Genomic DNA, 27,863 nt, shown 5'->3' with positions numbered 1-27,863 from the left:
CAGAAACCCATGGACGTCATACACACACAGAGATGCTGTTAGCCAAGTGAGCACTACAGATTCTTTCTTAGGTTATAAACGAGTTGTTTGCACTTCTTCCATTATTTTTTATGCAAGGCTCCTCCCTATCAAATGTGTTTTTATCTTGACAATTAAATCACATGGGCAGCCTGCTCTACTTAGTCTTTATTGCATTCTAATTAGCCTTGTAGGACCTAGTACTGCTCTCCTGAGAGCTGGCTCCCTGGTGGTGCCCCTGCTAAAAGAATACCCACAGCACCCTGGATTTCTCTGCGCAAGGACAGCCAGTGCCTTCTGGTGTCAACTTAAGTCATCACTTGCCTGCTGCAACAGACACGCTTGTATCCCATCTGTTGTCTCTATGGGCAAATGGCACGGCTCTGCTGCAAAGAAAGAGATGCTTTGAGAAGGGCTGAGTCAAGGAAGAAGGGGTGAAAAAATCCTTTGAGTGTAAGCCCACTTCCTCCTGACCTCGAAATGCCAACAGGTCTCAAGGCAGGACATTTCACTGGTCATAAAGTGTTCACGTGTAGGACAAACGCTTCTTGGCTAACGTGAGTAAGTGAAGTGGGGGATTCCACAAGCAAAAGCAAAACCCGTTACAGCTAATGCTAAAAAGGAAGAGACTTCTTCTGTTGCATGAATCAGGGGTTACAGTGGCTGTCATACAGACAACCTATGGAAGGATTCCCAGGTTTCTCCAGACAATGCAGCAACACCTCAGGGCTGCTGGTGCATCTTATTACCACTACCTGCGCATTTCACAGAGGGGGCAGCAATCCCTCTGCCACAAGCTGGCGGAAAGGAGAAAAAAAAATGGATGGGATTGAGAAAATCAAGTTGATGTAACAAACCAAAGTAGTTTATTATAGACAACCCTGGGGACAAGCTCTGGCCCCAGTAAGGGTGGGGAATTTGGGACTAGAGAACCATTGTGATGTGCAGTTTGTCTTCCCAGACTCCAAACGACTTTTGAACAAATGATGACAGTATTATATACTCGTCTCAGAACAAGTGCTTGGACAGCAATCCTGTTCCTCAAGATCCTCCCATAACCTCTGGGGAATAACAGCACATCGAGAGCGTTAACCAACCAGGCATATTGAGACAGGTCAGCCCAGAGGCACTCATATGGAGTTCCAGGGAGCCTTCCGGATACGCTGACTGCCTGCCACATCAGGCTGATTTCAGTGGGGCCAACCACTGCTCCCAGCATGGTTCTGCACTCACAGAACAGCCTCCACATCATCTAGACTGAATCTTCATAGAATGTCTTTGCCATGGCATGTGCCACTTTCACCACCTTCTTCTCCTTGGCATCTGGGCCCATGTTGCTCCGGGCTAGTTTAATCCAATACTGCTCCGTCCTGGACAGATAGTCTGCGTGCTTCTCATCAGGCTGAACAGATGGGTGTTGCTCCTCTCCTAGTACACAAGAGGAGGAAGAGAGAAGGAGAGGTCACAAACAGCTAATGAAGTCAATCTGCTCTCCCATGTGCCAACCCATCCGAGGCTACACTTCAGTTTACGTGTTTAAATGTAATAACCTAAAAACCTCTCAGTAGCCAAAGAAATTTCCCCTATACCCCTTGAGAACCGTGTGCTATGTAAACTTCGCTGAAAATCTGACCTGGATGCCATCAAGTATTGTACCAAAATACACTTTATATTAGTATGAAGTAAACATTCATCTTAATCGTTACCTTCCTCATCTTCGCTCTCTTCTTCAGAGCTCTCTTCTTCCTCTTCCCCACCTTCTGCACCTTCCGTATCATCCGCCTCTTCATCCGACTCCGACTCCTCCAGCCATTCTTGTGCTTCTTTGATTAGAAAGAAAAGAGAAGAAATAAATAACCACCTGTTTCCTACTCCTACACCCAGAAATGTCACGGAGGGAGCCAGGGCAAGGTCAGACATGCTCCTTAAGAGCCCTGCTGTATTTGTTTCCCTTGCAGATCCACACACTGTACAGGGCCTGGATCTGACAGGCAGCAGGGGACAGCAGGAAGAGATCTAATAGAGTCAGGAAGAATTAAACAGCACAGGGCAGCTGTGGAAGACAAGCTGGTTAATGCCAATGCTGACAAGAGTCAAGTCTCCTCCCAAGCACTTTACAGCTCCACAATTGCGAGAGAGACTCCTGCCTTTCTGCCCTTTGCCTGCTACACACGCGTGGACTGTGAGCTTCCAGGGCAGGGATAAGGTTAGAACTTGCCACCAGTGAACAAAGATGCTCTGTTTACATGCCTTGGTTCTCAAAGCAGACAGACCAGAGCTCACTCTCTGAATTATTGCAAATCTCTGGACAAGAGGTTTCTGTAGTGGTACTAATTATAAGACACTGCATATCCCGTAATTCCAAGCTACTTCTTGTCCAGGAAGAACCACTGTTCATAGCTCATCACTATCCCTTGAGGAAACTCCACAGGTCCTTTCTTTCTAAAATACAGCACTCCTGGAAACCACATCCTGGGCTTCGCTACACTAAAGGCATACATACAGACATCCCACCACCAGAGCTTACTTGGATCCATCTCCACTAGCACTTTCCAGTCCTCCATCTTGTGCAGGTCGATGCTGTAGAGGTCACTGAGGGTGAACTGGCGATCACCCACCTCAAACATTCCCCCATACACATAGAGAACCCCGTGCTTCACCGCCAGCATGGCATTTGAACGTGGGCATGGCTCTACTTGTGGGCTCAAGGCTCCATCTTCCTCCTCCTCCTCCTCCGATTCAGACCTCTCCTTCTCTCCTGCAGGCCCAGAGATCACCTGCTTGATCGTCATGACAGTCCCATCTTCTGCCACCACTTCTTTGACGATCTCCACTGGGCCTTGCGGAGCTTGCTTCTCCACCTCTTCATCTCCAGCTCCCTCTGCCTCACCTTGTCTGCCACGTCTTCGCTTCCTCTTCTCTGACTTGGGTCCCTGTTAATAGGAACAAGGAGCAGAGGGAGATTGCATGTGAACTGTGTGCAGCTAACAGCACATGCAGCAGTTAATACAATACTGTGGATACTGCTGGGAGGGAGGGGGGTGAATTCAATTATTTTTCACTGGAACTGTAAGCCTCAGGTGAGAGCTACAACCTTCCACTCAGCATGAACTTCTACCAGCCATAAAACAGAGAGCAACGAAACCCCTGGAGAAGCCATGGCATGGAGTTGCTGCCTCTATCAACAGCAGCACTGCTAGAGAGAGGGAAAACAGCATTTTTGCTCTCTCTCTCTCTTGCAGATGTGCACACACGTGCACGTGCACACACACAGTCCACTGGTCTACGACAGGAGCAAGAGAAAATAACCCACCATTTTGTGAAATCGAAACAATTGCTGGGTGCTAAATTACAGTGCATTATCAGGAAGCACTCCAGGTCTTCCAAGTGAAAAGGCTTCACCATGTGAAAAGGCTAGAAAACAGTCAGCTAGGAAGGCAGAAGCAAACACCTGAGTGGATGTTTCCCTGTTATTATGTGATTGACTTCTCCTTTTTGAGGACAAAGCCAGAAACAGTGGGGGTGGAAAGAAAGAAGTTCAACCAGGTCGTTTGCACCTTGCTTCCCCCTTGAGTGGCTCAAACAAAGCTGAAGATCTGAGGGCCACATTTCTGAAGTACCTATGAGTCAAGGGTTAATATTCCATCCCTTTCGGCAGCTCATCAACAATGGAGAAAAGGGGGAGGCCATTATCTCAATGCAACACAAGATCTTTTCAGAATAGCTTTTACCGAACTAGCTCACGTCAGACTTACACACGTGACGGGGAGCCGGCCTCTAGTAAAACACTGGAACTACGTTTTCATGCTGCTTTGCTTCATTTTGCATTACACAACAAGAGGGCACATGCAGCCTGACTCTCAGAGGAAGAGGACTGCCTCCTGAACCACTTTCACTCACTGCTCAAGCATCAGGGCTCACAGGTTTCCTCTGTCCCGAGAAGGGTGACAGTCTGCACCGCATTGTGAAAGCAGGGCATGGAAAGCACAAGGGGCTATGTGATGGGGAAGGACCGCGAGGAAGTTGCACGGGGCCAAAAAAAAAGAGCATGTTACAGATGATGAAGGAGAAAGAACTGAAGACATTTGTATTATTTTCAAAACAAGACCTTTAGCTGTCCAGGAAACCAGCGGTTTTTCCCAATATCGTAGAAATAAATATCATTGAAGAAGTCCCCTTCAATGCTCTCCTCCTCTTCCTCATCATGCACACCTCCAAACAGAAGGGAGCGGTTATTGGGACCCACTGCCACGGCGAAGCCAGACCTGGGAGTGGGTTTCACTCCAGATGGGTTGAGCCGACTCCATGCCCACTTCTCTGGTAACGGATAAAAACAAACATGAGCATCAGTAAATGGAGAATCGTGACCGTTTTCACATCTTTTGAGATCCTTCAGTTCTCCAGCAATCTTTGCAAGCATCTCCCTGATCCATTTCAGACACTCAGAACCGCACTGTGCAGGCTCAACAATAAGATTAATCAGAACACCACTTGCATTTCCACTTCAATCACCCAACTAATCCACACTTTTCTCCTAGTCTAAGAAAGTAGTTATGTTTCCAATAAACGCAGATGCAGAGAGCTATCTTTACAGTGTGCTTTCTGGAACAAGGGGCCTATTGAAAGGTGTGTACACCTTTACGGGAAGGTGGACTGCAAACCAGGATTGATTGGAGCCTTGGATAGCAAGGAAAGGTACCTCAGTTACCCCACAGGGCTCATACGACACCAATTCTTTCCACAGTCCCCTGCTACTACAGTACCTTATCTGCTAGCTTGCATCATTACCCCCCAAGAACAAGCACAGTTCATTGTAAGGAGACCCAAACTTTAAAAAAGAAAAAAGTACTCAGGAGAAGGCTTGTGCTCCAAGCCCTTTGCTTTTGCTCCAATCCTTCCTACTGTGGATTTAGAGTAAATCCCTAAAATGCAGGCTGGCAGAAGCATACGCACAGGCTAGGCAATGCATTTCTGAAGGAACCACAACTTCAAAAAGCTAAACTATTAATAGGACATAATGCAAGCAGGGTCTGGAATCCAGACAATATATGTGACCAACCTGCCTCCCCAAGTCCCACTTTAAGACGGTTGGGTTTAAGGAAATCAGTCACAGCTTTAACATTTTAGAAAAATCAGACCAAAGAAGGTTGTTTTACCCCTTTAGCCTAGGACAGAATACACCCTCTCCTAAGGGAGGTGATGAAATTCCTATTTCTGAGGACACTCACAGATAGATGGGAGAAAACAACCAACCAACCAAGCACTATCCTTAGTGGTATCCCTGTTCTCAGTAATTTCACAAGATCATATCCTAATCTTCTCTCTCAAGAGTTTATAGATGACCCACAACTACTAAAAAGAGCTTCTCAAAAGCAGGAATTTCCAGTGGGAAGAGTTCTGGAATTCATAGGATTTTCTGTTGAGAAACAGAAGAGCAGTGTTCAAAATGTCCCAGAGAACAAGAATTTCAAAATGTTGTTTTAATTCCCTCCCACACGCAAACCAAAAAAAATCCCTAAAATATCTTTCCTTGTAGTTTTTCCTGAAGCTGTCTGTGCAGGCCAGAGCTTCTCACATCGTTACGCAAGGAGCCTGGAGACCCTCCAGTCCATCTCAGACTATTCTGGGGCCAATTGGGAAATGTCAACACAGGCGATGCTGCGAGCTAGAAGTGATTCTCCAACCAAAAGTACGCCCCAACCTCCCTCCACTAGCTCTGCCAGTTCCTCGCAGAAGTTTCTCAAGCAGCTCCAATCCCCGAGCTGTTTCACAGTGTCAGTGCTCCCATTTACATCAGCTCTGAAATTAAATCACCTGGAGATGAGAACCATGGCTCCCTACAGCCTTCAGTTAACCAGCCAGCTTTGCTCAGCAAAGCCAACACAGCCTCATCTTTTCAGGCTGTAAAATGGACTGGTGGAAGGGGACAGAAGAGGTGCGGGGCCTGCAGTCTGCTGCAGCAATGAACACCTACCCCCCATTTCCCTCTGCAGAGCACAGTCGTGGGGAATGGCTGCCTGTACGTGCGATGGCCCACCTTCCTTTTTTGCATGTGTGCTGCAGAAAGGAGGACCTAACTTCTCTAATCTCTCTCAGTAACTCCCATTTCTTTCACTCTAGCTCTTTTTTTTTAAGCTAGTGTCACGGTATACAAATGCACTTAACTACTCCTGGGAAAAAAAAGAAATACTTAAATCAACTCATCTGCTGTGTTTAGCCCCAAAGCAAACACTGGGGTATAGTGCTCTTAATTAAAGGGGAAATTTTGTCCTGGGTTTCGGGTTTTTGGCCTCTTATTCAACGGAAGAGAGAGAATTTGCATTCACAGTCCTGCAGCATCACTTCCAGCACAGCCCTCCTAGCTGGAGCAGCAGCTTACCTTCCTCCTTGCCTGAGCCTTCAGCCTTCAGCAGGAACATATCTGTATGCAGGGTGCCTTTGTCAACGTCTTTCTTAATTCTCTGCAGAGAAGGGAAAGACAGGGATGCTCGGTGAAACAATTTCAACTGCCAAAACCGCAGAAGGCCCAACTCTTCAAGGCCTGGAAAGTCACCCAAATCAGGATGTGCCTTTCGGAGTTCACCACCCCACAGAAAAGCCCAATCACAGCCTGAATCTAGATGTTCCCGCACTGAAAAAGCATATGTTGTGATAGGGTCAACAAGAAGCCACACGGGTAGTGACGCTGTGCCTCCGGAGCTCACAGCTGTAGCAGTCAAACCAGGGCTACTTTCAGTGATGAGCAGCAGCAATCCGAATGCCTCAGGAGGGAAGGGAGGCAGCCAGAAGGGACAAATGGAGGCTGGTGTCTCATGACTTCAAGCACGCCTCACTCAGTCCCATCCTACAAGCGAGTAGTGGGAGACGTGTAACAAACCACAAGCGACTTCTGCCTGTGCCAACCGGAGCCTCCCTCCGCTCTGTGCTCTCCAGGCTGCAACACATCCTGGGGCCTGTGGGCTCATAAAGTCTGCAGGATGCGGCGTGAGGGCAGGAATTCGGGCACCCAGAAAAATAATTATCACAGGGGACGATTTTAAAAAAGAAAGCAAGGATGGGCAGCACCAAGGAAACCCAAGATTCTGCCTTTTACTCTGCCACGGACAGCATCAGGTATTCTCGGGGGAGTAATTTAACATCTGTGCCTCTGCTCCTCTAGCTGTAAGGGAGAGCAGATACCCGCTCCGAAGTGCCACACGCAACTTCCAGCGGGGCTTGTACGGCCCTCTGGGAGGCTGCCCCTGAATGCTGAGCAGAAGCTCAGAGCGTCTGTGCTGCACCATTTGCACGGCCCAAGTTTAAGAACAGATCTGTGACCAGCAGACCCGCAGTCCCTGCCACCCCCCAGCATCCATCCCACTCCAGCTAAGGCAGTGGTGACAGCTCTGCCCCGCAGCACGACTGCCGCCGTCATTAACAGTATTTGAGCCCCGCAGAGCCTTCAGAATCAGCTCTCTCTCCTGAACAGAAAAAGAAGCCCCACGTCCAGCCCTACTCGAGGCAACACCAGCAAGAGCAGGATCAAGCCCCAGGTGAAGTAATTAAATGCATCATTTAAAATGCATTTTCCCTCGCTCCTTTCACTGAACTCCAGTGCCCACAGCAACATGCACCACTGGAAAGCAGCACTATGCGATGCCACCGTAGGAGGTCTTTTAATAACGTCATTACCCACCCATCCTTCATGCACAGCTCCTGCCTCCTTGTAATTCCCTTCTCCTGGGGGCGATGGCATCACTGTGCTGTGTGACCGCTGCCAGGAGGCAGGCAGTGGGTCCTGGCAGAAGCTGGGAGGGTTGAGACCAGTGCTCTGGAAGGAGCAGAGCTTTGGGTGCATGCCACGGTGTCGTCTTGTTCTTGCTCCTTATTTGTGCCCAATCCAGCGCTCTGCACTTGGTAGGTTTTGTTACTGCAGGCTACGTTGTGCTGTTATTACAAGGCCCCTTGCTCCAGAAAGCACACCCTGAAGATGGCTCTTAGGAACGGCATTCAATTCTTAGAAAGGCAGAGAGGAAAGGGGAACAAAGTGTGTCTGAGGCGTTGCACAACAACACTGTAACTCGGGTGATGTTGAAAAGCCCTGGGGAAGGCTGATAACGAAGCGCTGTGAGGAACAGGAGAACGCTACTCACAGTGCAGCAAAAGGGAAGCTTCAGTTAACTCAAAGACCGGGGTCTGTCCTGGGAAATTTGTTGCACGTCTTCTTGCTCCCTACATGCACATAAGCATCCCATCAGCACGCTGAAAGACTCAGTCTCCAAGACAGGGCATCTACGCTGGAGAGATCCTCTTCTGTGCAATCACTTCAATGAAGTCAACAACTGCTCTGTTCTACCTCCCATCCTGGAGCCACAGAACACCAGGCACACCAGGGACAGGAAGCCTGCAGGATCAAGCATCAGTGACAGGCCTGTTTTCTGAGGAAGGGCATACACAGTGACAACTCCTTCTGCCGCTGCCACCTTTTTAGCACACGGAGAACAAGCAAGACAAGGTTTTGCATTGGTCAGTAGTCCTGATGCATCACTAGAGGAGCTGGGGACACAGCTGGAGGGGCTCACAGCCACCCGCTTTGAACAAAACCTTGAGAGTAGGTTGCCAGGGCAAGAAGGCATTAAAACACCTTCCAGGAACAGTGCGCTAAGTACACCAATATCATGGACTGGCAGTGCACAAACTGTGGCATCTACAGTAGTAGGTCTCAAGTTCCAAGGGCTGTGAGTCACTGCGCAGAGCAAACACCAGGCGCTGACAATGTCACGCTTTGCTGTCTCTGTCACGCAGGTCTCAAGCGGCAGAAGTCACCAGCGAGCTGCAGGCTGTGGGCAGCTGAGCTACGGCAGCCTTTTTAGTCTGGCCCTCGCTTCAAACACCCTTCCAAGCCCCACCTGAGCAAAGAGCTCTCAGAGATGGGTGGAAGGAGGGGAGGAGAGGGGAGAGATGGGCAGGGGGATTCACAGCTTGCAGCACGGAAGCACAGCCCAGCGACGGCAAAGTGCATGTCTGCTAACAGTCATGGAAATGGCCTTTTTTTCTCTCTTCCAATCCCAAGTAGGCTGATGTTTGTCCTCAAATACGAAGCACAGTTCATGTTCTTGTGTGTAGGGGCCACACAGGCTGAGGGGTGCAGATGCACAGCGGTCAAGCACAGCAAGATGAGCACTGTCTGCATGGAAGAAGGGGGAACAACATCTATTGAGAGAGCTGTTGGCTTCACTATCCTACAGGCTGCACAGAATAACTGCATCGTTTTTCTCCTGAAAACCACACGGCTCCCTGTAGTAAACACACTGCGTATGCAACATGACAAAGCTTCCTGGGCTGAGAAAACCCCAATGAGGTGGAGTGGGAGTTAGTTATTTGTTGTCAAAGCGATGCCTGTTTTCCCCAGCTCACACTGGCTCAAAAGCAGACACTTCACCAGCAAGCAGCACGCTGCTACTGGAGAGATCAATCCCCTCGCAACCAGGACACCCACCTGTTTGCACATACAGGTAAATCAGCAAGTCACAAGAGCTTTATGGGATTTAGCTAAAAACTTCTACCTCCAGTAACAGCAAGAGCCATGCCTAACCCCCTTCAAAGAGCAGGGAGACTGAAGCACGGAGAGCTGTTTGCGAGAAGACTGGGACTCAGGATTCCCTGTGTATAACCTGCTAAACATGGCTAATAAAAGAGAGAGATCAACAGTGGCAAAATACATCCAATTAACAGAAGCCCTTAGCAGGCAGAACTGCGGAGGGAACGCTTCCCACAAGACCTTGCCTTTCAGTCTCCAGCCCTGCCACGAGCAATCTCCCAGCAGAATCCACTTCAGCTTTGCAGAGCTCACCACTACAAGAAAAAAATAACACACGCTAGCCTACTTTGGCATCCAAAAGCCCTGCACGCACGCAGTGCCAGCCCCCCCGTGGCTCGTAGGCTGCTTCCACCTGCAAGGTAGAGCAGCGTTAGCCTCTACCACCTCCCGGCTGCATTCGCCGTGCCAGTCAGGCACAGTGTGCTCACGTTGCCTAGCAATAGAGAGGTCTCGCTGCTTTATTCAGCCAAAAATGCAGCTTGCTGCAGCAAGCCCCGTTCCCAGCAAGGGAACTGGGTGAGGACATCTTTAAGATCAGCAGGCGAGCAAGGCTGAGCGTCTCACGGGCTTCTGGGGTATGTTTCGGCAGGGCTGCCAACACCTTCAGCAATTCCTTCTGTAAGTGACCACAGGAGTCGTCTTTAATATTCAGTCTAGAAATGATAAAGATGAACAGAAGGACACTGTTGTGCTAAGGATAGTGTACTGAAAGTATCAGGCGTGCCCCTGTTCAATTTGTGCACCAACATCCCACGTCAGCAGCACTCAGGGTTGCACAGCTCGCATGTCCTTTTTCCCCACTTGGGCCCTGGACATTCACCGTTTGAACTTAACATTCTGGGACAGCAAAATGGAGTGGCTGGCACAAGTCAACATGTCTTGGGTACCAGGGTTCTTGTCCTGCCTCTGTCCACAAGTACCAGAGTGCCTCAGACGCCATTTGATCTTTTCTGCTTCCGTTTCCCCAGCCAGGAATTATTCGGGTCGCATCACGGGAATTGAGCAACACAGCCCAGACCACAAGGCATTACTGAAAACCGACCTGCTGTGGTCAGTTCTTTGTCCAGTTCCAGCAAACCAAGGCATGGATCAAACCTCTCTGCTTTTCCCTTCCTAGCTCACAGTGCCTGCTGCCCTGACTGAGGACGGGCAGATTGATCACTTGACCAGGGAAACATTCTTGGCTGCAAGCCGATAGTGGTGCTCTGGCTTTATAGGGCCCTGACAGCCAGCCTGGTACACAGATACCTATAATTCCACCCATAACTATGAATCTCCTGGGCTTATGTCTCTTTTTGTTTTGGCAACACGCATTATACCCCACCACACAGCTATTTTGGTACAGTACTTCAAAGCAGATTTACAAGGGCTAACGGGACCACGGGATATAGCGCACCAGAACTGCCCACCGCAGTTTGGTGGTTTGGTGCCTTTGCATCTCGAGAAAGCTACAGAGAAAATTCTGTCCAGTGCTTGGGTCTGTCTGTAGCTTGGCTGCACCATTCCTGCCCCAAAATTCACCTGTGCTGCAGAAGACACAAGCAAAGTCTTTGTTAGGAATGGCACGACAGAGAGCAGCAGACTCAGCTCTCTATATTACAAAGGAAGTAGATTCCTAACGAGTGGTTGTTATAATCTAAAAGCTGTTCTCCAAGCTGGAGAGGAACTGCATCCAGCTCTTATCCTCGCTCAGTGCCCTGCATAAAGGCTGAGTGCTTATTTGTCACAACAAAAGGCTGAGGGCAGCTTTGCATTCCCCCATCCCTTCTACTTCATTTTTATGAGCTCAAAACAACCCAGAGCAGTGCAGCAGAGCCCACCCTCGTAAAGCAGAACAGAACCGCAAACATGCGTCAACTTTTGTATTTCCACAGGGCTCGGTATGCACTTGAAACCCAGCTACTTCCAGTAGCCGTAAGAGATCCACACCTGGCAGAGCATGCAAGCTTCCCCCAGCCTCGAGAGCGAGGGAACAAGTCAGAGACAGGAAACAGACAAAGCCCTTTTGGGTAGAAAATGCCTTTGTATTGTTGCTGCTATTTAATCAAATGCGCCTCTGAGGAGTTAGAGCCCTAAGCACAGGCCGTGAGGAGGCACAAATGCTTCTAAATATATAGCCAGACTACTCTCCTCTTTCCCTGCTTTTCTTCTTTGTTCATTTATTCACATCAGAAGAACAACGCGTCCTCCTCCCCCAGCGATGCACTGCTGGAAGCGATGCCTTTCCACTGAGACAGTAGCAGCAGGATCCGGGTCTTCAGTCTGCGTTCGTAACATTAAAAGCTTTCGCAGGAGCCTTTTGCTCAATGAAATATTTACTTCCTCCATCCCAGCATGGAGACAGGGATACTTGGTCAATGAGGACATATGGTCTAAAGGCCTACCCGGTATAAATTACCGTGATTAACAAAGCAAGAAGCAGAGCAGAGGAAGCCTGGTGCTCATCAAAAGTCTTCTTTGGCTTATTGAGTTTGCTAACTAGCGCTGCTGCCGTAACTCTTTCCCTGATCCAAGAAAACAGAAGGCTCCTGGCAACCTGCAAGTGCTGCAACATGGAGGTGCGCTGCCCGAGAATGCCTTAAGTTGGCAATAACCACTACCATTGTCAAAAAATGCTGTTTCTTCCAGTTGCTTATTCCTACCTCCAGAACATCACCTCCTTATGTTGGGTTAGATTAGCAGGGAAAATATGTTAGTTTTAATCAAGATCGGCTCCTCGGTCAGGACAACTGCATGAACAAAGGGACAATTAGAAGACAAGAAGCCACTTCTGGTAGCAGCACTGGCTCCCAGCAGCCTGAACCACACCGTGTATGAACAATGCAAGGGCACAATTGCACAATCACTCCAAGCTGGCACGTCCACAGGCTAACTTGCACTCACTACCAGCAGTTTTTGGACATCTGGCAGCTGCCTGACAAGAGGAAATATCATCAGCCAGAGCAGCAGCAAGTTACACAATGTGATCACCACATCTTGCACTGCAGACAACACTCGTGAAACAGAGCAGAGGGAAGGAGCAGAACAGAGATTTGAATTCCACTCTCCCACACACTAAGCCCATTGCTCTCTCCCGGCAGTCAAAGCACAGAACCCTAAACCACCACAGGTCAAGACCATCGCTTTGGCCCTCATTAGGCAATTTGAATTTGTCACATTTCAGGTTTCATTTTAGCCTTTTAGCTTTTCCATCAACTCTTCTGTTTGGCGTTTGGGAAACGCTGCACTGCCTTACCACAAAGTCCCTCCTACCTGTTTGGAGTAGCCTCCATAGATGATTACGCTGCCCTCAGGAGTGGTAGCCATTTGACATCCCGATCTTGGAGCAGGCCCAATCCCCGATGGAGACAGCTTGCTCCAGGTGAAGGAGTCCAAGTTGAAGGCATACACATCATTATAATAGATGTAATCTCTGCAGAGGGCAAATTGGCACACCATGAGGTTTTGTAACAGCCATCATTTAGGACAGGATAAAACATCACTTCAGGAACAGCACCAGGAACCTCTGAAGAGGTGCAACACCTTATTCAACTCTTTGCATTTATGGCTTTTTCTCCTCCTGTAGCCATGGCAATATACAGAAGATTTGTACAGTTGAAGGTTACTGTTTCAGTGCAACAGTATGCATTTAACAAAGCTCCTTTAAGCAAGACCTCTCTGGGTTCTTTTTTTACCTATGTTATTCCTTACTACAACAGAGCTTTCATCAACTCTTTCCAGGAAACACAATCCGAGGTGACTTAAACCAGAACACAAAAAGATCAAAACAGATTACTGCTATGTCTGTCTAGGGGGTGAGGGAAAAAATAAATACATATATACACACACACACTCTCTTTCAACTAGCCAGCTCACACACTGCTAGTGGAAAATGCCCAGCTCTGGTTAAACCGCCAAGCACTTAGCCAAATCTCGGGTAGGCTTTGCAACTTGTGCTGTGCTCCCAGGGACCGCACTTATGCAGCTTAGCATCTCTGAGAAAATACGTAGCTCAGCTCTCTTCACAGTCCCCATGACAGAGTAGCTGTGACCTCACACGGTATGCCAGAGCTTACCGGGGAAGATGTTTCTAGGAAGAGAAGGCTCTTTGATGGGAGGCAGAGGCCAAAAGGGATGTACTGAGCTTTAGCTATGAGGATGAGGAGCTACTTCAGTGATTATCTAAGTGACACAGTGGTTTCTCAAACACTTGAAGGTTTTAAAATCAAGATCACTTCTCTTTCTAACATAAAAATACAGTTTGCTAACTATTGCTAAGGAAAATCCTTGTATTAAAGCCCAGCTTCCGGTTGCTTGTGAAATTCTGTTGTTTTTGTTACAGATTCAATACTCCCAATCATCCTGCAGTAACCCACCTTGCACTCTCGTGGAAACCTCCAAAGAGGATCAGCTGTCTTTTGCAAGCAACCATGCGATGCCCACTTCTTCCAGAAGGACCTCCTGATGCCCTGAAAGACAAAGAAATTCCACTCATCAGCAAAGTTCCCTTTCCTCTTAGTGGGCCCATCCAAACATGGGGAAACTCTGCTGCCTTAACACAGATGTATGCTTTTTTCCAGAACAGTATATGTGCTCTGCCTGTAACACTTGGTATTTGCAACACAGGCATTTTGCGGTAACAGCTTTATTCCTAGGGATAAGCCATCTAGTCTCTAACAGTACCCAAGACTTGAAGCCTTTTCTGCTATGACTCAGGAGGTAATTTTTCAGGAGAGTTTAATGATTAGCAGTTAACTCCCACAACTGCGAGAACAGCACTCCGGGCAGAAATGTTTTCTCTAAGTACCAGGTAAGAGCCAAAAACCGGCTCTGACATCCACTCTCCTTCAATGTCGTAGGAAATGACCTATCCATACCATCTCCACTCATCTACCTGCAGCTAGGATATACCACCAAACCAGTAAGAAGAGTGCAAATCACTTTGATTTCCTCAAGAACAAAGGCACTGCAGCCAAACAGGTTATCACTATTATCTTCCTTATTACAGGAGCATCACCGCTCTGCTCTACTCAAGGCTGCATGACCTTTCAGTTAAATATGCCACTTCCATTTCCAGGAACAAGCAACATCACCCCATCTGTCACATCCAAAAGCTTCTGGCAAAGCCGGGCAGCTGGCAACGACATTCCTGAGAGGCAATGAAGATGCACCTTCCTTCATGTTCATCCACAGACAGAGCTTCGCATGAGACAGAGAACAAAGAAGCCTCCAAGATCTCTCAGAACAAAGGGAACTTCAGGCCAAACACAGAGAAAAAAGGGTTTTGCTTCGTGTGTTCTCTGCCCCCTGGATTAATCTATCACATTTTCAGCCTCGCTGAGGAGCCTCCCGAAGCACACACGGTTAGCACCACCTAACCCAGCGAGGTTTCTCAACAGGCAGCATCAACACGTGTCAAATGGTTGCAGGAGCAGGGCCTAGAAACCTGCTCTCCGCTGAAAACAACAACAAAACCTAACCCCCCAACCCTACTGCTCTGCTTTTAACTGGCAGCGGGGAGCTGTGAAGAGCAGTGATGGATTTCTGTGGAGAGAGAAAATGAGGGCCCTTATTCACCAGCAGAAATGACAATCTCACACCAGCCATAATGAAGAGCTCCAAGCAGAACAGCAGCGTTTGGGTACGCCTGAATTAATATTGATTGCTTGCACTCTTTATTCTAACAGAGAGTAGGGGTTTCTAGGCATTTACTGGATTTTTAAGTACCACCCTGCAGAACATCACCTCTTGTATTAATTTCATCAGGATCTGAAATCATTTTCTCTTTTATAACAAAGATTCCATGTTATTATTCCAGAGGATGGCACCTTTTAAAATCTTTTTTTTAAAGGAAAGAAGGAATTAGAAATCAACATTAACAATAAAACCTTGTTCCCAGAGAACATCTTCTGCCTTGCTTCTCAAACACATTTCCTGCAAGTCAAAAATCAATTCTGAATGGTAAACGTTTATTCACTGATGCATGTGTTTTAATAAACAAGTTCCCACAAGCATACAATTAGCTCTAAGTCACAAACAAAAACATCCAGGCTGGGGCCTGATCCGAATTCAGAGAAGTCTCACTGGCACCAGCATCAATTTCTCAATTATGAGGCACTTCTCCACTTTCCTTAGGCTAGCAATACAAGCTACGAGAGCAGATGCTGAAACAGTTTCAGAAGGCTTCATCCTGCGCTCTATTTTGCCATCTCAGCTCCCTTGGCTTTAGCATTACACACCGTACAGGCATCAGCTAAAAAGGCCTGTTTATACACTTTGATTTAAGGAGATGCCCTCTACACTAGCAACAACTGCTCTTAGAAAGTATTTTTACATAGACCAATTCATACAGGTCCTTCTTCCCCAAACACGGCTCTGTAAAAACGCATGACACAGTCAAGCGAGAGTGGCAGCAGCATACAGCCACGCTGCCACTCCGGAAGGCACCTGCTGCTAGCCTGAAACCTTGATTCCCAAATGCAGACCGTCTCTTTTTACCTGTATCACTGCTCATGGCCCAAAACAAACATTTTGGAAATGGCTTCGCTGACTTTATGATTAATAGTCTACTTCATGGGGTTGACACAAGAAAGCAGACATGTGGGAGGGAGCTGTAAATTCTCCAGACTTTTTTTTTAAAAATAGATCAAAAGATAAGTCTGGATAAGGACTGGCTCTACACATGTAAGCAGAAGTCTGATCAAAACTGCTCCATAAGGAATTTGCTTTTGCTTGTGGAGTTACTTTGGGTCTTATAGTAACGTTACAGACCTGAATTCAGCCCCCAGATTCAAGAATTAATGACTTGCATGTCACAGTGTCTACAGGCTGCATGAGTGAGCTACCTTTTCATTCATTCCTCCATCCAAAGGAAGTTCAGGTGAATCTCCACACTTTTTCATTAGGAAAAAAAAAATGATGATGCACAGATCATTCCAATAAATGGGCATTTCAGCACAAAGCATTTTTATTCTCCAGTACACAAGGCAGCTGAAACCCAGGACTTCAGTATTTCATATTTTATGGTTGTAAATGCAAACGACAAGTATTCTGTCCATTGGCATACAGACATTATACCCATATGTTCGTATACTTATTTAGGAGGTACACAAGTGAAAACACGATTGCCACAAGGCATGGAACCCCCAGACCAAATCCTTTGCAAAGTCAATCAACAGTCATACATTTGGATCTTCATCTACCAAAGAACAAGCTCACAAGCTCAATTCTGGTCTGCCAGAAGTCTGCACCAAAATACCCTTCTCTTCTTGAAGCACCAAAACACTTTCCTACCTTGTGTTGCAGGATCTGATCTTTCCAGTGACAAAGAGCACACGAGCAAGAACAGTCATCAGTCATAAACAAACCTGTGCTGAAAGGCATCCTGCACTGCAGCGACTGCTCCAGTTCTCTCTGTAAACAGCGTTAAACATACGCTTGTGAAATGCTACCCTGAAATATTTATAGCACCACATCTCACAAAACTGTGAAGTATCATTAGCATGCCAGAATTAAAGGCAAGGGAGCTATCCAGGTTCATAAGCAAGACAAAGAACTACACAGAGGAGGGATCTACCAGTTCCCAAGTACAACCCCAACGTGTGACACTCCCCACCTCTCTTCGAGGGAGCGCACTGGGCCACACGGAGCTGAACAGAAACGTTCTCTCTAGGAAGGAATGAGGCGATTAGGTTAAAATATTGCTTAGCTCTAAGGCAGAGTAGCAAACTCGTGCATTGACGCAACCTCATGGATCACACATATGATAAGGTGGTCCCAATAAGTCAGCAAAGTCAGTTACTGGCACGTCTTCTAGCAGGCTGGGATTTGTTGCATTTGGGCCATCTTCGTGCACGCAAAATGCAAGTGAATATAGCGGCTTGCAGCTTTTAACTCTGTCAAGCTGGCTGACACGACTGTGGCTCTGCGCTAGGAGATACTGGAGATCCACTTCCCCAGCAGCCTTTGCAGACAGGCAACACGGGTGAGTTATTCAAGATTTTCTCTTCAAAATTGTTATACAGTCAAGCTTCTTATGGCACCAAGATGGTCTCTGGCACAAACCGTAGGCCAGGAAGGACAACACAGTTGTCTGAAATCTAAGGTGTGGGGCTGGAATAACTAGAAGGAAGTGCAATGCAGTATATGTTAAAAATCAAGAGTTTCAAAAGCACAGAAAAATCCCTCATACAACTCAACAATCATCTCTGTCCTTTCTTCTTCCCCTTCCCAAGCTGACTGTCATCATGATGCTGTACGGAAAAACAGAGGCAGCAGAAACTTGATTTTCACACTCAGCCAGGTTAGCATTAAAACAAAGACATCCTCTCACAGCCTCCTCCACCAGATGCCTAATTAATGCAGCTCTTGGAGCTCTGCCCGAGGACGGGGAGGAGATGCACTTTGTTTTATTTCAACACTGGAACCAGGGCACGGGTGTCTTCAAAATTATGGCAAGACTGAAAGACAGCTGTCCACCCAAATGCCCCCAGAAGTTCAAATGGAGTTGATCCTGCACGGGGCAGGGAGGAAGGAAAGATCATCTCCCCAGGGCACTTTCACTCATAGAATTTATGATGCTCACTTCAGAAACGTCAACCCATTTACCTACTAAGAGACAGCAAAGCATCAATGTCTCCAAATGCATCCTTCCACTGTGTCATGGCAGCCAGTGTTGACTACCAACACCCAGGGACAGAAGGCAGCTTCGGGCAGCTGGAAAAGCATGGTACCTAGAACTTGCTTCTGCTTATCAGAGGAGTAGGAGCTCACCTTACCAACCTGCTTCCCTCCTCGCTAACCATAATAAACCATCACAAGCTCCAAACAGGTTCTCTTGCCGTGGTTTAGTCCACTTGGGGCCAGGGACTGCTGGCGGTGTCCTGCAACTCGCAGCACATGCAAACTTCATGCTCTGCTCCAGGGTGGGAGCAGAGGCTCTTGCAGTACACCCAGCATCCCCGAGGCTGCTGTACCACAGGAGATAAGATGCAGGCTGAGCTGAGCCTTGTAACTACCTAATTTCAGCTTCCCAGGCAGGTCAGGCACTGCAGCATTTGTTTCAGGAGTGGATAACCCTAAATCAGCTCTACAGCAACGCATCTGCAAATCCACAGGAGAACAATTTGCGCCATCGCTGGTGGAACTAACGAAGCCTCATCCGGATTCTCCGATGGCTCACAAAAAACAATCTCCCGCCCTCGCTCTCCCTGCAGCTGGGTATTAGCACTGCTCTCTGGTGAGGCTTTTTTTTCAGCCCAGAGTTTGGTTGAAATGTCAACCCTTTCTTTCAGCAGGGACTCTATGGGGGATCATCACTTCCTCTCCCCCGCCCGCGTTCACGAAACTGGTAGGGCCGTAATGCCTTCGAGCTCCATCCCCTTTATTTGGCTGAGGCTGAGCAAGGGATTCAGAAGTTATTTTGGGGGAGCTGGGGGGGGTACAGTCACAGTCATTACGTTGGCTTCTGCCTCACAACAGAGCAGCCTGCATGCTGACAGGTATTCTTAAGCCTCGCACCTCTCAAAGAGCCCTCCATCGTTCTGGAGAGTTTCTCTCACCCCCACTTCTCAAAGCCAAGCAGGGCTCACTAGAGTAAACCCGGCTTCCTGTAACATGACAAATTACAGCTGCTATTAGATTAACGCTGCCAGCTCTGGAGCCAAGAATCACACTGACAGACAGGAACCAGCCGCTGAAGAACAGAGCAGTTTTCCCTCAGCCTCCCAGAGGTACTCAAAAGGATGATCCCCAGACCCTCGCAGCGCTGCTGCTGCCAGGATACCGCGCTGTGGAGCGTCCTTTCAACCCTGCATGGTTTGGACTCCTCGGGATTTTTTGCTCTTTGGCTCCCCTACACCTTCCACGCCAGAGCCCCTTCCGTGCTACATTAACATTAGCAAAATTAAACCTCCAAATTCCCCTCGTCAAGCAATCCCAGTGCTCCCATTTTACGGGGGGGGGAAAGGCAGACAGGCACCAGGCACGATGAGTCACTGCGTGGCCTCAGGCATGTGCCAAGGCAGAGGCAGGGTATCCATTTCTGCACAGCTCAGCCCTGAACCACCCTCTCAATTACCGCACGAGAAGAGAAAGACACAGATGACAGGCACCTGCACTTTGTAAGCGGGGCAAGAATTGATCAGCCCAGGCAGATTTAGGGCTTTCCACCAGAAGCAAGGACAAGGAGTTCACGCTCAGGAGCTCGACGGGTCAAACAGCAGATGAGCAAACATTCAAAAGCTGCTGCTTTCCCCAGCGGCACCTCAAGGGTCAGCTGCGCAGGAGCTTCAGCCCAGCCAAGGCTGTGTTCTGGCTAATTTTGCAATCAAGACAATCCCAAAGAATAAAAGAAAGTATGAGTCAAAGTCAGAACCAAAGCCACATCTCTTGCCTCTCAGTTTACCAGCTGACCCACCAGAAATCTTCTTCTCACGTGTAAGTGAGCAGAAAAATCTAGAAGCCAAAGGTTAAGGAAACATTAGCAGACTCTGGGCCAGATCCACCGAAGGTATTTAGGTGTCTACTCCCATCAAACATTTCCAGGGCTTCTGGCACATACTTACCCTGATGGGTCTGAATTACTGGTTTATCCCAAGGAATCTTTAGACAGAAAATGCCAGTTATCAGGAGTGAACTGGGCTCTGTGGGGAAGACAAGCTGTCTTCTCAAGCAATGGTAAAACTGGGTGAGATCCTTTAAGGTCTAGCACAGCCCAGCCACGAGCATAGGTCCAGATGGAGCCCAAATTGAGCAACAATTAATGTTTTCAAGTTGGATACCTACACTCGCTGTGACTGGGAGGACACAGTGCTGTTCAGGATACTCCTTCCTTCAGTTACTTAACACCCAAACACACCTGTGCTCCAAAAGGCACTTAATAAATAAAACGGCTTTGTCCTCAATGGACTTGGAACACATCTTCCATTTCCACTTCTTTCTGGAGGTTGCCCTGTCCACCGTTTCTAGCACAGCCACCTCTGTACTCAAGGAAGAGATGGGCAGACAGCTGTGAAACCACAGCACCACAGCAGGAACCAAGTTCGGACCACGCTGACACAGTTCCTCGCGAGGTCCACATTGTTGACTCGAGAACACACCACTTACTTGATCTGCTCCCAGGTCTTGGTAGCCAGATGCAGGACCCAGAGATCCTTGTAGTGGTAGAACTGCTCCCCATTGGGAGACGCAAACTCCCCGCCGAACACCCAGAGCTGCCCACCAGCTGCGGGCACCACCGCTGCCTGTCAGGAGAAGAAGGAAGAACAGGATCAGACAAGAGTGCAGGAACCAGGGACAGGTCAGATGCACGGTTGCCACCAAATTCCAAGGAGTAAACAAGTAGTAGCAGCTACTGCTGCCGTGCTTGGCAAAAGCAGCTCTCTGGGGCTGAATGAAGGGGAATTTTAAACGTAAGCTTCTCATTGTGTGGCACTTCTTCCCTATGGCACAGGAAGGTGAGCCAAGGAACTCAGTCTCTAAGAAGCATCTTGGGATTTGGTTTGAGAACATATTTCCTTTGCTGAACAGAAAGATTTGAACTCTCTCCACAGCTAAGGTTCAGCAACATTTCACCCATCCTTTAGTCATGTGAATAGCATCGTGCAGAAGACATACTGGTGGATGATGAACCCCAAGCCATCAGAGGAACAGGGGCACTTCCTGCCTCTAAAAGGCACGTAACATCCCAACACTGGGCAGGCACAGTAAGGCAGGGAAAAGTCTTTTGGAAAAGGCCATTACCTTGCATAACCGCCCTTTACACACTACCATTTTTTGTAGGTTATTAAACAAGAAACAGTTCAGAAGCCAAGCTGCAGTGCAAGTCCAAACCTGAAGCTTTCCAAGACCTGAAAGGCATTACTGCTCTTATCTGAAGAAAAAAAAAATAAAACAAACACAGAAGGAACTGTGCACTATTTGAACAAAAGGAGACTGTTACTGCTTTGGCTGAGGCAAGCAGCAGAGAGAAGAGTACCAAAGGGATTTGTTTTATTATTTTTGCACAGAGCAGCATCAAAACACCCTGTTGCAACACAAGCTGACAGTTACGAGGCAGGAAGCGAAGAGCAAGACTCCACTTAGCTGGAATTATCTGCACAGGGACTAAGAAGCAAAACACAGGTATCCCAAAAAGGAATCTGAGCTTTTTTCCCCACACATTTTTTCCAGGGTACCCTCACAAATCAATATTGTTATCCCAACTTCTTCAGAAGGGCTTCATTACCTGCCTGTCTTTTCCAGCAAGCAGCAAAGAAGATTTCTAGCATTAAACTTATGACCATGCCCTGACACAAACCAGCCCGTACATGCAACAATTAAACATGACAAAACATTGGGTGTGTTTGCAAGCAGGGTTTGTGGGAACATGAAGTTACCTAAAAACAAAGGGGATCCACGCCTGATTTTCATGGGTATCTAGTGATTAAAGACTTAAGTGAAGGTACAGACAACAGCCTGCTCATGCTTGTGTGTGACCTTGTGAAGAGCTGGCTCTAAATTCATTACACAGCCAGACCTTTTCCTCAAACAGCTCAAACTGACGACAGCCATCCACGGCTATTCTCCCCTCGGTTCTGTTGAACTGATGTAATGAAGCCAGCCTAAGTCAGAGGACTGTGTGTCAGAGACCAGAGGTGACAAATAAGACCGAAAACATGCATAGACATACTCCTATTTACCTTTAGGCTAATGCAGAAAACGTGTTAAAAATAAAGTCACAGGGAAGACAACAAGCCATTCAGCTAAAGAGGCTGAACCGTCTCCTGTGTGACTGTAATTAATTACCAGACAGAAAACTTATTGCTGAAGCACGACTCCTCTGGTATGTTTCTCCTTTTATATCTGCTATAATCCAGTTGCAGCTCCCTGATGCACAGGCTGCTCGCTCAGCTCAGATTCAGCTTCTAGACAGCCACCTGCTGGCTACCAACACACAAACAGGCACCTCTCAACTCCACACCCACCAGGCAACCTCCTTTTCACCTCAGGGAAGGACTATTTGGATTTCTGGCCTCCTTGTGGAATTTGGCCTCCGAAATCAAGATTTTAAGCACCACGAGGTTGCCCTCTGAAATCACTATCAACTTTAAGCACCACAAGGATGCCCAAATATCAAGTCAAAGCCTTTCTTTTTAAAGAAAGCACACGCAGCTCAGAGCAAGGCTGGCATTTAGGCACAGAGTAACGAGGGAATGTGAACCTAGCCAGAGTATCGGATCTTACCGGGAAGCTCTAAAGAGCTTTGGCCACAGGTAGGAAAATAACATTCGCATCCTGTACGGCAGCTTTTGAAATGTACCAGTCACCCAGCCACTTGCTGCAACAGGCAAGATAATCTATCTGACAGCTGGCGAGGGCCAAAGACCTGCAAAAAATACAAGTCTCTGATCCAGTTTCTACGTCCAGTTTCTTTTTTACATGAAGTAAACAGAAACAAATCCTTCCACATCACAACCAGCCAGCGATGTTCACGACAGAGGCACCAAAGAGGTGAGGTCTAGGAGAGTTCCATGATATCCCAGCAAAAATTCAGACAACTTTGTCCACTGCCTTTGCGGACACTGAAGGAAAACAGCCCACATGCCACAAAAAAAAAAAACAAAACACAATCACAAGCCAAAGGCAGGACACATCACAGAGCATCTAGGACACTTGGCAAAGCCCAACTGCTCCATGCTAGCAGGGATACCTGGCACTGACGGGTCTTTCACACTGCTGTGGGATCTGTAGTGCCCACAGAGGCAGGCCTGTCGCCACTAATCATGCACAGCAATCCAGCCGTCCACAGCACTGTGGTCAAATTCTAAGTTACACCTGACCAGCGTTTTGAAAATCCAGCACCTTCCTGGAATTTTGGATGGTTGAGCTGGTTCCCATATAGTGCAGCAAAACAGCCCATCTTCAAAAGAAGAGCCACAGCACAAAAAAGTGACACCATTGGCAGCCCATTACAAAGGGAATGCAGAGAAGCCAGAAGGAAACCCTTGGTAAAAAAGTAAGTCTTTAGGACGTCATTAAAACAATTCCAGCTGCTGCTTTGGCACCCTGCACCTTACCTGGTGAGCACATCGCCTTGGGGGTGGGTTGGGGATCTCTACTTTAGTCCAGCTGTTCTTCCGGATGTTGTAAACATACAGTTCATTATACAGGTACGTCTGTTAGAGAGGAAAAAAACAAACAAACAAAAACAGATCACCACAGCTCTCTGCTGGACAGGATCAGTCTGTCCAAGCATAGGCACCCCGAGGGTTATCTGTGAGTTAGGCAGAGAAGGTAGGCAGCTCCAGCTTTCCATTCAGATTTGTAGGATCACGGAATGATTTAGGTTGGAAGGGACCTTAATGATCATCTACTTCCACGCCCTCTGCCATGGCCAAGGACACCTTCCACTAGATCAGGTTGCTCAAAGCCCTGTCCAATCTGGCCTTGAAAAGCAACAGCTCACCAGCCTCCACCAGGCAGGGAAGGAGGGCAACAACCTCCTCCACTAGCCCTGGAGTCAGCAACTGTTTTAGTGTGAGCCACTGGACTGGACTGTTCCTTCCCAAACCCTCGGTTAAGACTGTGACAGCTTGAGCTATCAGGGCTTAAGAAGCTGGAGCTTAATAGAGATGTGCAGGTTAAAGTTGTCCAAACTGCTGCTCAGCTCCAGAGACAGTAACAGCTTAAGGTAGTGAAGCAAACAGAACTAGTTCAGTACATCACATGGGATGATCCTCAGGGGGCAAATATCACTGGGAGGCTTGAGTTTTCTAACTACAGTATGCACTTCTCAGGGTTGGAAAGACCAACGTGTCTCCAGGAGCACAATAAACACGTGCAACTTGCAGAAATTCAGTAAAGCATTCCCACTTGCAATTACTTGCTACTGTACACATCTCCAAGGCAGACAATCCCTTGCCAGCTGCAAAGCTGCAGAATTATCTTGCTTTGAAAGGTGGAAGACTGAGATTCTTCAACAGTTATCAAAAATGAGGGTCAGAGATGGCTACTATTAAGTCTGGAGAAATTACGAAGCCCTGAAATATTGATGCCGAGACAATCACACTGACTCCTTAATGGGTTCTAGCATGTCTCCTTCCTGCCAACTGTTCAGGCATGAGACAGTATCACAGCAGAATTAAAAGGCTATTTTGCTCTCATTCAGGGACGAATACATATTTTATGACTGCTGCTTTGAATCTTCGCTTCAAATGAGACTCATGCAAATTACAGTAAAAGGCAGGGGGAGTGCAGAAAAAAAGAAGAAAAAAATTGAAGTATACATTACTTTTTGGCCATTGAAATATTCACCTCCAAAAAGGATCAATTCGTCTTTCTCAGGGTGAGCAGACAGGGAGCCATTCAGCCTGCAAATAAAAGGGGGGTGACCAAAAGAGTAGATGTTAAGACTTGTAAAACTCAGAAACTTCCAGCCTTTAACTCAGCTAGCATTAGCACCCCAGCCCTCTAGACACAAAAGTCTCTCCATCAGCTGCCAAATTAGTAGGCTGTGATTTTCACCCCAGGGTGAAAAACTCCCCAAAGAAATTAACTTCTTAAAAACTTTCAGCAAGATTAATTTGACACCGTCTGAAACCTTCTCCTATTTTAGGCACACACGTTACACTGTCATTTAACATGACTTTTGACGTGAGCTCTTGAATTTTAATGTTGGTGTGTCAAGAACAAAAATTAGTTTTAGGAGGGCACATAACTATGGGTAGAACTGAGCTGTCTCATATCAACTTATCTGCATCGTTCTTCTGCAGTCACCACTGTTCACCACTCATCCCACCAAAGTACTATTCACCGTGTGGAGACTGACTTGTTCCTCCATGTCGGGAGGAAAAAGATATCACGCAGAGGGGTTTTTAACAAGCCACATCAAACAGACATACAGAACCTAGCACCATGCAGACCCCAGGCCTACAGATCAAGTGTCTCGTCCCTCACAGCACATCCTTGTGAATCCTTTCAGCTTCCTAGTCCAAATCCAAAGGTTCCTTTTAGCTCTTACTTTTGCAAAGCCCTTTAACTTAATAGTGCTTTGACTCCTTAGCTGTACTAGTGGGATGATTAAAAAGGGGGTTTTAAGACTAAAAAATATGTGTTTGGTCCCATTCTTAATCCAGGGATTCAATATACCATACATTTTATAACTCCAGGTATCAGCCAAGCCAGATATCACGCTCTCAGCAAGTAACTTTACATAAATAAATTTCATCAATAGGTGTATAAGTGATGGCCAAAGTCTCACACAATCTCTTACCTGGGCGAGGGCGGTGGGCAGGCTGTCTCAATTACTTGGGTCTTTTTAGCATCTAAACTCTGGAATTCTGCTATCAGGGCTTCAAGATCCTCCTGAAAATAAAAACACAGACATAAGTTCCTTGATATGCACAGAACCACCAGCACACCATACAAAACCAGCGTTCGCTCCCAGAATTTCCCCATTAAAAAAAAAAAAAAAAGTCTGCAGACGTTTAGACTTTAGACTTTTTAGACTTTTTTCAGACTTCAGTCTAAAGAAATGGATGCTGAGTACTTCCACATATGCTTTAAAGATTAGTCTCTCCTAAAACACTGACAAGTTGCTCAGAAGAGGCCTAACAGGATGGCATGCAAAGTGCATTTAGCATGCACCTGCTGCTCCTGCAGCAAAAACATCGCACAAATGGGCATGGAAATGGCTATTATTTAAACCCTGACAAAATTATAATGAAATATATGCTACAACCCAACTAGTCCTCTTCTTTGTCTGCAACGGAAAACTGCCCAAATGTCATGGGAAACTCTTGTCTACTGCCAGTTTATACTTTAGCTGGAGAGAAACCTACACGTATTTTCATCCCCTTCCAGGATTAAATTTAAATCTGCCTCCAAAGCGCAGGAACACCGAGCACCGAGGGCACAAGCAGGCCGGCAGCTAGGGGGAGTTTCTGATCCAAAGTCTCTCCGACAGCCCCATGCTCACCACCTCCACCAGCCAACCCTTCCCTGCCGGCAGCTGCATCCCAGCAAACTTCCAAAATCTGGGGATTTCCCCCCCGCAGCATGGCAGCAGCTCTCCCTGCAGCCCGCACAGGCACACGCCGGCACCTCCCCTGTCTGCAGCTGTGCATACCGCTGCATTCACGCAGGGAAAGGGAGCACAGAAACATTTTCCTTCGCTTTTAAGGCCTCAAGAAAAGGCTGGGGGAGATGGAAGGCAACTTAAATCACCATTTCTCCTTCTCGCACCCTCCTTTCCCCCGAGGTGCCCTCAACCACGCGCCCCTCCACCTCAGCTCTCCCTTCCAAGGGAGCAGCGCCCACAAAACTCCCCGAGACCCGCACCGCCGCCCCTCACCTCCTCCTTCCTGGCTCTGCGGGACACCTTCCTCTCCATCTTCGCCGCCGTCTTCTCAGCCCCCTTCCCCTTCTTCTCCCGTTTCCCCTTCTTCCCCATGGCGGCAGGCCGCGCTAGGCCGCGCCGGACGCACCGCGCTCGCCGCGCCGCCCTCGCCGCCCTGGGTGCACCGCGGGGCGGGCAGCGCCGCCGGCCTCGGCCCGGTGCTTCCAGGCCGCGGCCCGCCTCCTGCCCGAGCCGCGGGGGCCCTCTGCAGGCCCGGCTGGCTCAGCTCGGCTCGGCTCGGTTCCTAGTGGCCCCGCCGCCTTTCCTCAAGCAGCTCCGGGTTGGGGCTGAGGCAAAGCGGCGAGCTGGGGCTTCGCTGTCCCGGTTCTGTGAGCCGCGCTGCGCCGGGCAGAGGTTTTAACCCAGCTCTACACACAACCTATAGCCCACCCGCCGAGCCCGAGCCCCTTTTTGTGCTATCTTTTTGTATTCCTCTCCTGAGAAGAGGCAGTTGAACCCACAAAATGGCCCCCTCCCTCACACAAAATGGAAGCAGAGGGCCTGTGGGGGGCCCCAGGGCATGAGCCTGGGGGGATGCACTGGATAAAAATAAAAGCGAACTGTGGGATGAAAGTGTTGGGGATTTGGGGGCTGCACGAGTGTTTTCGTTTTCAGTAGCAGTTATGGAAAGAGAGTTTGTCGTGTTGGTGAGCCGAAGGAAACGGCGGGTGCTGCAAAATGATGCTGGGCAGCTGCTGGTTAGTGATCCCTTGATGATGGAGAAGAAGAACAATTCATATTTTTATGTGGTATTTCATGTAGATGCTGAGCTTGGGTAGAATTTCTGGGAAAACACCGACTTTGAACACGTAACCAGCACATACACTGTAAACATGACTGAAGTTCAAATACACCTTTGAGCTGCAAGTTTCCTTCATCCCACCGTGCTTTACAATTACTTTTGTTATT

The 27,863-nt window shown here is 47.9% G+C and overlaps 1 protein-coding gene across 1 annotated transcript; it reads right to left on the bottom strand.

The window, feature by feature from the left end:
* Window positions 1-861: 861 nt before the first annotated feature.
* KLHDC4 (kelch domain containing 4) lies at window positions 862-27,126 on the bottom strand. Its single transcript, XM_013197594.3, has 12 exons — window positions 26,910-27,126; window positions 25,830-25,921; window positions 24,849-24,927; window positions 23,635-23,733; window positions 20,684-20,820; window positions 13,954-14,046; window positions 12,851-13,010; window positions 6,398-6,479; window positions 4,127-4,335; window positions 2,546-2,951; window positions 1,725-1,841; window positions 862-1,446 (listed from the first exon to the last, which is right to left on the bottom strand). Exons 1-12 carry the CDS (start codon window positions 27,006-27,008, stop codon window positions 1,271-1,273), a joined length of 1,749 nt encoding a protein of 582 aa, XP_013053048.3. The 5' UTR covers window positions 27,009-27,126; the 3' UTR covers window positions 862-1,270.
* Between the last annotated feature and the right edge of the window lie 737 nt (window positions 27,127-27,863).

Source organism: Anser cygnoides, chromosome 12 (genome assembly GCF_040182565.1).
Source record: "Anser cygnoides isolate HZ-2024a breed goose chromosome 12, Taihu_goose_T2T_genome, whole genome shotgun sequence".
Classification (NCBI taxonomy): Eukaryota; Metazoa; Chordata; class Aves; order Anseriformes; family Anatidae; genus Anser; species Anser cygnoides.
The sequence above is the reverse complement of the archived record's forward strand: the minus strand, read 5'-3'. Positions and strand labels throughout refer to the sequence as shown.